Consider the following 11924-nt stretch of genomic DNA (forward strand, 5'->3'; position numbering starts at 1 on the left):
CTGACAAACTCACTGTGCCTAATACACTGCGTCCAAGGTATGTATCCATGAAGGGCAGCTTGTGAGGTCTCTGCTGAAAGCTTGTAACGGATCGATGCTCAATCATTACAAGCTGTGTGCACGGGTTATATTTAAGGGATAATGTAACTAGACGTTTCAGAGTAGCAGCCGTGTTAGTCTGTATCCGCAAAAAGAACAGGAGTACTTGTGGCACCTTAGAGACTAACAGATTTATTAGAGCATAAATCTGTTAGTCTCTAAGGTGCCACAAGTACTCCTGTTCTTTTTGCGGATACAGACTAACACGGCTGCTACTCTGAAACCTCTAGTTACATTATCCCTTAAATATAACCCGTGCACACAGCTTGTAATGACTGAGCATCGATCCGTTACAAGCTTTCAGCAGAGACCTCACAAGCTGCCCTTCATGGATAAATACCTTGGACGCAGTGTATTAGGCACAGTGAGTTTGTCAGGTCTGAGCCAGGCAGTGACCCCTTTGCTGGCGCCAATGGGTCTCAGTGTCACAGTAAGTAACTCTCTTCTCCCTGTCCAGAGAGTTGAATTCCCAGGAGTGTCTCTTGAGCAGATCACACCGAGCCCCTCTGTACCTCAGGCCAGGTTTCAGGCAGTATCGGTCTCATACAAAGCCTGCAAAGCGTATGCTCGTGTGACAGTGAGGAGTTCCCTGAGATGTCTCGGTCACGTGGCAGCTTGCACGTACGTGGCTCAGCGTGCCAGACTTCTCCGCAGAGTCCTGCCGAGGTGGTTGAAGGCTGCCTGCTGTCCCACTCGGCATCCACAGGACGTGCTGACTCTCATACATGCAAGTTTCCTCTCATCCCTGGACTGTTGGCTGGACCTTGCCAGTGTACACAACGGGTTCCCTTTTCCCCAACCCTCCCCTCAGTGACCCTAGTCACAGATGCTTCATCTATTGGCCGGGGAGGACTTTCAGACTCAGGATCTCTGGTCAGCTCAGTTGGGGCGGGGACTTTGGGGAAGGGGTTGGAATGGGGGTGAGGAAGAGGCGGGGCCTCATGGAAGGGGCAGAGTGGGGTTGGGGGCAGGGTGGGGTGGGGACCCACGGAAAAGAGGGGAAGTCGGCGCCTATGCCATCCCCCTCCGTATGGTGCTGAGATTTGAGCAGACTCAGACAGGCTCACCCCGTGCTAATGGCCGTGTCAGCATTGGTTCTCACCCAGTGGAATCGGTCATGTCGCGCTCCCGTATCTCTACTGCACAGAAGAGCTTTTAGACACAGGTGTCACTTGCTACCCTGGGCCTGCGTTTTTCCTGATCACAAAGATGAGGTACCAGCAGTGTGAGGTGACAAAAACCAGCAAATTAACCAGCCTACCTGGGGAGTCTCCCAAGAATGTCACCACACCCGAGAGACTCTGTGGGTCCTTCTTTGGTTTAGCTTGGCCTGGGCAGTCAGAGGCTAATGTGTATTTCTGAAGCTCTGGCCTGACCCATTTCTAACTGCGGGGCTCACGTCGATACATTTGCTGATGTAGGCCTAGGGTAGGTGCTCTGGTCCCTGTCACGGTGATAAGGGTGTGCTTATTTCTGTTTGTTCTATGGCTGAGCAAGGCGGTGCCGGCCCACCCTGTACCTGGCCCTCGCTGCAGCCCCACCAGGTGCACGCTGAGTTCCTGTCAGTCCAAATGAGCCGCTGTTTGTTGGGCCTGAGAGAAGGTGCCTGTGCTCTGTGTCACCTGCCTCCATATCAGCAATTTCTGCTCCAGATGGGAACCTGACCTGCCAGGCTCCACTATCTGCACAGCTCGTTGGGTCTCATGCACTGCAGCAAGAAATCAGAATATCTGTTGGAAGCCTCTCTGTGACCCCTCCGCGTCACCCCGACCCTAGAGTCTGGAGCTGGTGCGTCACAGCCCCCCATCCCTCCTGGCCAGAGCGACCATGTAGCTCAGGTGCCTGGAATTCCTGGGAACATTCCAGCCATTCTTGCTACCATGTGGTGCCCTCTCAGTAAGGCTCGGGCTGGTGCAGTTACATTAGCAGCCCTCCCCCAGATGCTCCAGCCAGAGCGACGGGAGGAAAGCATGCGGGGCTGCGTGTGTGCAGAGATCCCCTTAGATGGCTGGCCTGAGGGCCTGAAACATCGGTTTTCTTTCCACCAGGTCTCCTACGAAGATGTGAATCAGCTGAAGAAATTCGGGGTTCTGGAGAAGGCGCGAATCCCCCATTTCATGCAGGACATGGAACGGTACAGGCAGCAGCTTGACCATATCATCGCCACCAACAGACTCAATGAGGAGGAGCTTGAGCAGTTGCTGCCGGACTGACCAGGTCTGCGGGGTCCTGCCCTGCCTGCCCCGTGGCAGAGTCCCATTTCCCAGGCCACACGGCCTTGTGGACGGGAAGCCTTCGGCACAAAAGGGAGTTGTCTTGTGTGCGTGTCTGACTGCAGCCGTCCAAAGCATTTAGGGTGCCCAGGGGTCTGCGTATTTATTATTCATTTTGTGACTGGTCAGCAGGTCAGTCCTCACCTGGAGGAGGCAGGCTGCCATTTCAGAGCTTCCTCCCATCCATTCAGCATCGGGTCCTGCAAAGGGAGAGCCGGTTGGGTGGATTCCTGCAGCAGGACATGGCTTAGCAGGATGGAATGCAGCGGTGAGGGTGGGGGGAGGGGACGATGGCTAAGATGCATGCAATGCCACGGGAGGGAACTAGCACCAGAGGTGCTTTGGGGGTTGTGTTTTTTAAATGCTGTTGTAGGGGGAGGGCGCTACACTGGGGGAAGCAAGGATGATGGAAGATAGTTAAACAGCCCAAATCCAAGATGGAGAAGAGAAATGTTGCTCTAGGAATCACTGAGAGGACTGTGAAGTCTGCAGATCATAGATTAAAACCCTCGGAGGGAGCGGTGGCTTGGTCAGGGAGGGTGGAAGGGCGTGAGGTGTTGGAGGAGCAGAGCTGGACGAGAGGATGAAGGCGCACCAGGTCTGTTCTAGTCTAGATTGGTTCTTATACTGTGCTCATCACTGCAGTACCTGGGGAGAGGGGAAGCCAGACAGCTCGGAGTGACTTCTCTAGTTGGTGAGAGGGAACTGGATATTATTAAAGAAATCCAATTTGGGCTGCATGCCATGAAAAGCTATTGACAGCGCGATATTTCCTCATCAGCAGGCGCTCTGGTCAGCACAGTCTGCACCAGAACTCAATCAACTGCTTATTTGCTTCCCACTCTTGGTCTAGACATTGCCTGTAAAAATGCCTTTGCCCTTAACCATTCCTCAGCTGTAAGAAGGATTTTAATTCCCACAATAAAGATTTTTTCCCACTCGTGTTTACATGGGAAGTGTCAGTGACGCTGGAGGCCTCACTAGGGGACTAGCGAAGAAATGGGGGAAGGTGTCACCCAAGAACTTGAAATCTGAGCACCAGCTTCTGGCAGTGCTGGGGGACTCTTGTGAACGGTCCCAGCCTGTCAGGGATAGTTCAGTGAGAGTAGCCAGCTCCACTCTGAACATCCTTTCTCCATTGCTTAGAACTTTGTCAAACTTTCCCTTGGCGGCATGACATTTTCCAGCTCTCGTCTCCGCCTGCTGGTAATTTTGTTGTTGCAAAGTTTGACCCTGAAGCAAACATCGGCCACCAGTCCCATCGCTTAGATTCTCCTCTTTAATATATTTCCTCCAACAAGGCAATTCCCAATCCCCAAACTCATTACACCATTGCTTGAAAAAGCTATTTACACATATCCCATCGTAACCTCCCTCCCCCTTGTCAAGTAAGGCCCCAAGTGGTGGAGCAGCCCCTGACGTGACCATCAGAAGCAGTCAAGGGAAGTCTCTGGCAGCCTTTAGAGTGGAATGGATTGATGAGAGGGTGACAGACACTGTGATGGTTTCTGATTGGTTTAAATCGCATCCCTGATGAAGTAACCAGGTGGAGATGGTGAATTAGATCGAATCCACCCCCACGTGTGTAGCTAGAAACGCTTCATCTGGCGGCGCTCCTGGCGGCGTTGCTTCTTCTCATTTGGCTCCTGGGTGGCAGCTGAAGAGTCGGCCGTGAGCCAGGGCCCCAGGATGTTCACCCACAGGAGATAGAGAGCCCGTCCTGGCGCCTACAAAGCACAACAGGCAGCAGACTCAGTTACTGTAGGACGCCGCTCGGCTACCAGGGACCGCAGAGCTCTGGAGAAGCTGATTCTACATCCAGACCTGGGTCTAGTCTTTAACGACGTCAGTGCGGGTGAAAGGTGCCCCTAGATACGTGCCGCAGTCAATGGGAGCTGCAGGGGCTCCACACTTTTGAGAACCACCCGCTTCTTTAGGGGCCGAAATATAGACTTGAGGCCTCACGAATGGAGCCTAGTCATGAAAATCTTGGCTTCAGTTCCTAAGATCTCCACAGACCAGGCCCCACTTCCCACCAACGGGCTCGGCCCCATTCCAGGAGGACTGCTTCTCGGAATAGGAGAATATGGGCTACTCCATTTCAATGCTTATTCAATTCAGTCTATTCCTCCTGACAAGACGCCCAGTACAGGGGTCAGACACGAGGCCGCTCCGCCGACAAAGGAAAATATTCTGAGTTATGTTTTAGTCAGCCAGCCATTTATAACGGGTGGCTTCTGCCACACAGACCCACTGGTGACAAAGCTAGGTAATAATCAGGTTGCGGTTTTTAATCAGTCTAAGCAGGAAGTTGTGTTTTGATGTACGTCTACCTGTGCCAGGTGTTAACGTCTGATAAGTTAGAAGGGGAAAAAAATAAAAATAAAAATTGATTTTCAGGGGTGCTGAGGACTCAGCAGCTCCCCAGTTCAGTCAGGGTTGCCCCTGCACAGACATGGTCAAGGCAAGGCAGGTAAGTACTCACAGCTCACCCCTCACCATGCACATGTAAAGTATCAATGCGCATCCTAAGACATCCTGGACTCTGCCCCAAATGCCCCTCCCCCATCTCTCATTGCCCGCTGGGCCTCTCACTGTCCAAGGGCTTTCAGAGAGGTGGCACCCAAACCCCGGCAGGCCTCAGCGTTCCCGTGCATAACGGCACTCTCTCTTCTGGAGAAGACTGGGGGAGGGCTGCATGGTTTACCAAAAACCAGCTCTCGGCTGGGAAGGGAGGGTGAGAAATGAAATGGAAATAAGGTGTAAACAGCGAGAGTAATTAACCACTGGGACAATTTACCAAGGGCCGTGGTGGCTTCTCCATCCCTGGCCATTTTTAAACCAAGACTGGCGGGTTTTCTAAAATCTGCTCTGGGAATTCTGCTGGGGCAGGTCTCTGGCCTGTGCTATACAGGTGGGCAGCCTCGGTTCTTCTGGCCGTGGAGTCTATGAACTGGAGCAGAGCTGGAAGGGAGAGCAAGGCAAGGTTTGAATCTGGGGGTAGGGAGAAGGGCCCCAAAGACTTACCAAGAGCCAGAAGTACCAGACATAGAGGGAGACGCAGCTGAGCACTTGGACAATGGCTGTCAGTAGGATCACATCCTTGAGGTGCCTGAGAGGGACGGGAAAAGCAACAGGTTAATTGCACTGAGCCAGGGCCCGTTTTCTGTACTGAACATCTGCAGTCCAAACCCTGTCGTCAACACTACAATTCTGCTGCCACTACAAAGCTACTGGGCTCCCCTCTAGCCCTTCCCAGTTCTCCTTTGGGCAGGAACAGTCCCATGGCTTTGGGAAACCATGTGTTCAATTCCCCATTCTGCCATGTGAGTTAGGGCCTCGGAGAAATAGTGTCTTCTGAAGACTCAAATAGGGCTTTAGGCTCCCCAGCGGAGGGGCAGGGCAGGCCTGTCTGAATGGGAGAAAAAATGATCAACGCCATTACAGGCAGCTATGTATGAATTTTGGCCTGTGTTCTGCATGAAGCCTGCTCGCTCACAGGACCCTGACTGGCAGCACTAGGAGAGGTGTTAAACTTCACGGTGCAGTCCCATGCCACAGCAGCTAGCCCCTCCGCATACACACAGCTGCTGAGCTAACACGACACAGCATCCCATGGATAAACATACCCCAAGGGGCACAAACAGCCGGAGGGTCAACTGCCCATTACTCATCTGACCCCAGGCCAGGTTCCCCCCCCCCACCACCCCTTTGATTTCCCACACACAAAACCATTGAGGTAACACACAAACGGCGAGAGCCATTGGCAGGGATGGGCTGAATCGCAGCTCTCACAACAGCATGATACGTTTGTCTTCTACACAGCTCAGACACACCCAGACCGTTGTAATGTGCACAGAAGAGAAACATGACCCCCGGCACTCATGTGAAACAACACGTACTAGAGTAAGAAATCAGTAGGCTGGCATACAGACACTGCACCAGCGGAAATGAGCATATCTCACTGTATGTGCCGCACCAAGCTACCCAGCATTTGGAAACAGCTTCTCTGGGTAGTGATCTGGACCTGACCACACAGCACGTGAGCACCTCGCAAACTGGAATGAATTTCTCCTCACCACAGTCCACGGGGACTGAACCTAGATCTCCCAAGTAACAACTGCCTATACCACATCCTCGAGGAACGTACAAAATCCTCTTTGGGGTTAGACGGGACGCGGGAAATACATTCCAATCAGTACTGTACAGAAAGCAGTTTCAAGTCAGCATTTGTTCCTGTGGCAAAGTAAAACGTGACAGGACTGTCAGGTGAAAGGGAAGTGTAACAATGCTTCTTGGAGTGTTTCAAATGGCAAACTGACATGAACTGAACAGCTGAGAGTACAGCACATTAGTCCTAACACACTGCACACCTATTCTGACTCTGCTGGAAAAAAGTGCGCAGTAAAATACGGGAAAACCCAGAGATCACATCACTGGAGACTATTCCAATGCACAAACACAAGGGGGCAGAGTGGAGCAGTAAACCATAACTTTGCATTTGGTGACTTCGGTGTCTCTTAGCACATCTATGCTGCATTAATAGTGGGTTTTTGCATGCACTATTATTCATCTTGGACAAAAATTATTCTAGGCAGTGAATTGTAGTATATCAGGCAAGTAAAAACTCTCTCTACTGCCAGGCAAAAGTAACTCAGGACAATTGTAACAGGAGAGATAGAACTTACATGAGCTGTGGATTCAAGGGACATAGACAATCCTTTACCTTCACTTTTTAGAACAAGCCAATAAAAGTCCCATCCCTGCCAATCACACAGCTTGTATTGTGAAGCACCAGGCCACGTGTCACATCTGGAGCACTATCATTATCCAGCCAAACAGTTTCCCATCGTACTAGGAGGATTTCAGAAAAGATCAGGTGGTTCCGTTGTTTCACTACCGCTCTGCCCTGTACCGTGTGCGTCACACAAAGGCCCCAGCAAGCTTTCCAGAGGTAAGTGGTCAATGAGAGTAAGAGAGACACTACGTAGTAAGGAGACAAGGGAGAAACCAAGTGGGTGAGGTGGCGATACTCAGGCCAGTTGCGCCAGAAGCTATAGTGCAAGCGACCCTTGCACCAACACACGAGCAGTTTCTTTTTCTGGTGGTAGCCAACTTCCTCCTCTTCCCCCACCTCTCCTTGCCTGAGTCCTCCCTTGCCCAGAAAGTTTGAGAAAGTCTTTGGTTTAGCTGCAATGTCAACTTTGCCAACATGTGCAACAGACACAGAGGGCAACAGGAGGAGTCGCAGAGTTGGGATGGCCACAGTGCAGTCAGGTTGGGATGGTTCTGCAGTTCTAAGCCCCTGGTTCCCACCCATCAGCAGAGCCTTAACATTCAATGCTGCAGACATGCCTTCAGGGAGGGGATGCCACCCTGGGCCTCCCAGTGGAATTCAGTTTTTCCCCTCAACGTTTTCCACAGAATTTTAGTTCCAGGTTTAAAAAGGTGCCATTTCTTGCCTGTCTGTCAGAAGGGGGCCTCCTGAACATACAGCAACGCGGCGCCATCTGCCCAAGCCTGCACGTTAACCCCCCCGATTGTCCTGGCACCAGCTGACACGCCGCGACAGACCACTATGGTGACATCACCGTACCGTACAGGGCACCGTAGGAAGGAGTCAGGGATGTAAAAGGTTAAACGGTTAACATTAGGCTTACCGTTAACCAACCGTAACCATTAACACTCAGCCCCCGGCCCCGCTAGAGCCACCTTGGTTAACCGGTTCAACGATATAATTTTAATCGTTTAACTGGTTAACTTTTTAAACGATATTTCCATCCCTAGGAGCGAGACTTTGTGTGTACTCCCCTCACTCGGATACTTACCCAGCTCACCCCTGGAGCAGACTGCCTGCCCCACCAGCGCCTCCTACTGCCTGGCTCTCTTCCTCCTGGGTGCGCCCCGGGCCCGAGAACAGGGCTGGGCACTGAACACACACAGACACACTCAGTCCCTGCCCCAGAGAGCTGACAATCGAAACAGAGCAGACAGATGCAGGATGGGGAACGGGACAGACACACAACCAGAATGCTTCACCTCGGATGGTGAGGACCTTTAACAAAGATTTGACAAATGGGTGGAGGGGACTGACTCTCTCTGGAAAGCGTGGGCTGGATCTCCGAGGAGAGGCCAGAGAGCAAGGACTTGCTCTTGACTACACACAATCGTCTGGTCTTTCCTGTAAGCAAGCTGAGGGTGCCTGAGTTAGCTTAGCTCAGACATATAATTCAAGGTCTGTTAAGCAAGCTTGCTTTTCTTTTAATTCCACTGTCTCTCTTTTTAATAGGTCTTACTTTGTTCTAAGGAAACAACTCTTGTGTAGGTGCTTCAGGCAGCCAAGCCAAGGAAAAGAACTTTGGAGAGCCCTAAACATCCCCCTCAGTCAAAGGGCAGGGGAAGAGCTGTCCTCTGCTAGAGAATGTAACACCCCAGGAGAGAAGCCAAAGGGCAAAGGAGGAGTTGGCGGAGCAGCTGGGTACGGTCACCCATCCAGCCCAGTGAAGGCCCTAAGCAAGTCACTATCTCAGCCTAGCACACTTCCTGGGGTGCCCCGTTACTCACTTCCTGGAGGCGGAGCTAGGCGTTCAAGCAACGAGGACAGTTCGACGGATTCTTGGGAAATGACAAGAATGATTAGAAAGTTTCCCACTGGGGAGAGCAAGTGAACTCTGTGGGATGGTCTCTGAACTGAGGCTCCGCTATGCTTCTTCCCACGCTCTCAGGGGTAAATGGGTCTGTGTACGCGCTCAGGCAGCAGGTCCTGCTCACCTGGACTCGTGTGGGTGTGGACACTCACTCTGCCATCCCCTGCTCCATATTCAGGTCAATTCCCCCGTCAGCAAGGTTGCCATCGTCCGTGAAAGATGCCTTTGCCATGGAGCTCATGGAGCGGTAACTGGCACCGTAGATCACCATGCTAAACACAAACGCAACCTGCAACAAGCAAAGAAAGATCAGCCATGAAAGCGACCAGCCCATAGGGTAAAGCAGCTGGAGCGGAGCAGAGCCCCACAGCAATTACTTGTACTGACATTTCTGATCAGTGAAGATGTTCTCGTCTCAGCTGGGTAAAAGCCCCTCACGGGGTCTGTGTGTCCAGGGAAACATGGCTTATGCACTGCCTATCAGAGCAACCTGGAAACAATGAGGGGGCAGCAGGCCCAAGACAGTGTGAGCGAATGCCAAACTCCACACTAACCCCAACAGGAGATCTGAGGGGCGCTGTTTGAACAGCCAGTAAAGATTCCTCACAGCCCCAGGGAGAAGCAGAAGGAAGGGCGAGAGACTGGAACAAATACCCCAGCAGGTGTTACCCCCTCGCTTTCTCCACCCTGAACAGGGAAGGGTCAGAGATCAGGGACTTACCCAGGTCCAGAAGGAGGCTGTTGTGTAGAAGATCACCAGGTTCACAACTGCATAAATGGCCTGAAGACAAGGGAAATAAAGCCAAGCAGCCAGAATGAGCGAGTGTGAGGGGAAGGAACACCTCAGGGACGGGACAGCTTTGGGCCTTCTCCCAAGATGCTATCATGAAAAATGGCCTGAGTCTCAGACGGTCACCCCCGCTTGCACCTTACCTGCTTCTCCAAGATCTATTGCCCTACAACGCTGGAAAAGGAACGCTCCAGAGAGCTCCCTGGCGTCAGAAAGCTGAAGCTGGATCCAGACAGTTTTCAGAGCCAGGCAAGCCACAAGCCTATGAGCTGGCTCCAGCAGAGCAGAAATGTTAGTCTGACTAGGGGTGAAAGCTTTAAGGCGAAGGAGAGCTCCTTGCTTTCCTAGTGCTAGTTCTTAGCTCCTTCATACCTCCTAGCCACACCTGCCTTTACAGTACGCAATAGGCCAATACATATATGGAGTTTGGGGGATTGTTTCTGTCATGTGGGGCTGTACATTTCTCCTCCTCCCCACAAAATAAAAACCCAAAGGAAGTCTTCCCCACCCCCGAGCTTTCAGAGCGCTGGGTGGGAGAAGGTGCACTTCCCAACCTGCAATCCCTCACTACAGGCCAGGTTTGGGTCAGCTCCCTCCCTGCTAACCCATTCCTGGAAGTTAAAACCATTCCACCTCCACTGAGAGACAGAGGTGTCAGCTCTTTCCCCAGGTCTCTGGGGACTCAGCAAGGTGTATCACTGCTCCCCCTACAGCCCCTAAGTGCAGAAGTTACGTGAGGCCATACGGCCCTTTTCATGTTCGCCCTGACTGAAATGGAGCTGCCAGCCAGAGAAGGAATCCCTTCTTCAATTCCTCCAACCCTTTGACCCCTAAGGCCCCACAAAAGGATGGGACAAAATAGGCATCTGGGGAGGAAGCAGTTTCCTGCCCAATATGCTTAGATTTGCCTTTGCAGCCAATAGCCATAGACTGGAATTCATAGCCCTGGAAGACTGATGGGGAGAGACACTCACATTAGCACCAAGGATGATCCGCAGGTAGAATTTCAGAGTCTCCTTGTTCTCTTCAAAAATCTGCTTTTTGCCTTTGGTTCCCACCTTCCCCTTTGGCTAGAAAAAGAGCGCAGCCTTTAACACATACATCCTTGCCCCCCTCTGCTCACATCTCAATCCCTTCTCCAAAGCGCCTCCTGCCTACACCCCCTCCACAACCCACTGTCACTGATCCCAAAGGCAGCGCTGTTGAAGCCTGGAGTAATTCTATAGAGTAGTCATTTAGCGGCTTTGAGTGTGGAGACATCAGAAACTGAGTGCTCTTTTCATATGATCTAAAGAGAAAAAAAAATCTCCGTTCTGTCCAGCCATCGTTGGGTGAATTCTTGTACACATGTATAATTTGCTTGCGGGACTGTAGGTTTCTTGCCCCAGCTGTTGTAGATGGCCGTTAAGGTCAGGCCCCTGGCTTTGCTTCCATATTCCAGGACGGGTTGGATTATGCTGTCAGGTCATTTTCATAGTAGTTTTCTGGTGATATTTAGCCTGTGGCTTTTGTTAATGGCACTTAAGCCCTACAGGCTTCTTCTGCTCCTGTGTTTGTCAGCAGTCTGCACTTCCGAGGCCCATCTAGGTAGAGCTCCGTGTGGGTTCTACCCCAGCATTTATAAAGCATAGTTTAGTCGGCTGGTCTTTGGGCATTTTGTAGATGAACATTTTTTGTTTATCCTAAATTGACTTGCAAAGTCCAAGCATTGCCATATGCTTCTAACTGTTGTCAGTTTCTCTGGAGGCCAGCTTATGTGGGGGAGCATATCATCCCCAGTTTCTACCTCTGTTGTTCAGTCGGAGCCCTGGTTTGGAGAACTGTTTCAAGAGAGTTGGTCAGTCATTGATGTCTACAGGCTGGACAGGGCAAGGCGACATCTCTGTCACTCCCCTTTCTTTCCTGAAGGTCTCTATCTGCATGTTGTCTATTATAACCCTACCCTTGAGGGATCCATACACAGCTCTAAAGAGACAGTCAATCGAAGTCATGTCAATTAAATAAATGAGCATCACATTCTACATCCACCCCCAAGATCCCCTCACCATTTTCTGTGGTTTTACAATCACCCCCCCCCCCACTCCCGCACCCCGCTGTGCAGCCCTCGTGGGGGAG

General features: G+C 51.6%; 2 protein-coding genes across 3 annotated transcripts in view; one reads left to right on the top strand and one right to left on the bottom strand.

The window, feature by feature from the left end:
• Positions 1-3320, top strand: part of KIAA0895L (KIAA0895 like) — a 47959-nt gene extending 44639 nt beyond the window's left edge. The window contains exon 6 of the mRNA XM_034788503.1: positions 2148-3320. Within this exon, the coding sequence (XP_034644394.1) occupies positions 2148-2312 (165 nt within the window). The 3' untranslated portion in view covers positions 2313-3320. The remainder of the gene's footprint in view (positions 1-2147) is intronic.
• Positions 3321-3633: 313 nt separating this feature from the next.
• Positions 3634-11864, bottom strand: TMEM208 (transmembrane protein 208). Of its 2 annotated transcripts, XM_034788157.1 has the most exons (6): positions 10784-11864; positions 9741-9800; positions 9407-9509; positions 9172-9308; positions 5400-5484; positions 3634-4099 (listed from the first exon to the last, which is right to left on the bottom strand). In XM_034788157.1, exons 4-6 carry the CDS (start codon positions 9288-9290, stop codon positions 3962-3964), a joined length of 342 nt encoding a protein of 113 aa, XP_034644048.1. In that variant the 5' UTR covers positions 9291-9308; positions 9407-9509; positions 9741-9800; positions 10784-11864; the 3' UTR covers positions 3634-3961. The 2 variants fall into 2 exon arrangements, with proteins under 2 accessions (XP_034644048.1, XP_034644047.1); XM_034788156.1 differs by lacking the exon at positions 9407-9509 and having other exon boundaries at positions 10784-11862.
• Positions 11865-11924: the final 60 nt, after the last annotated feature.

The sequence above is a fragment of the Trachemys scripta genome, chromosome 13 (assembly GCF_013100865.1).
Source record: "Trachemys scripta elegans isolate TJP31775 chromosome 13, CAS_Tse_1.0, whole genome shotgun sequence".
Lineage (NCBI taxonomy): Eukaryota > Metazoa > Chordata > Testudines > Emydidae > Trachemys > Trachemys scripta.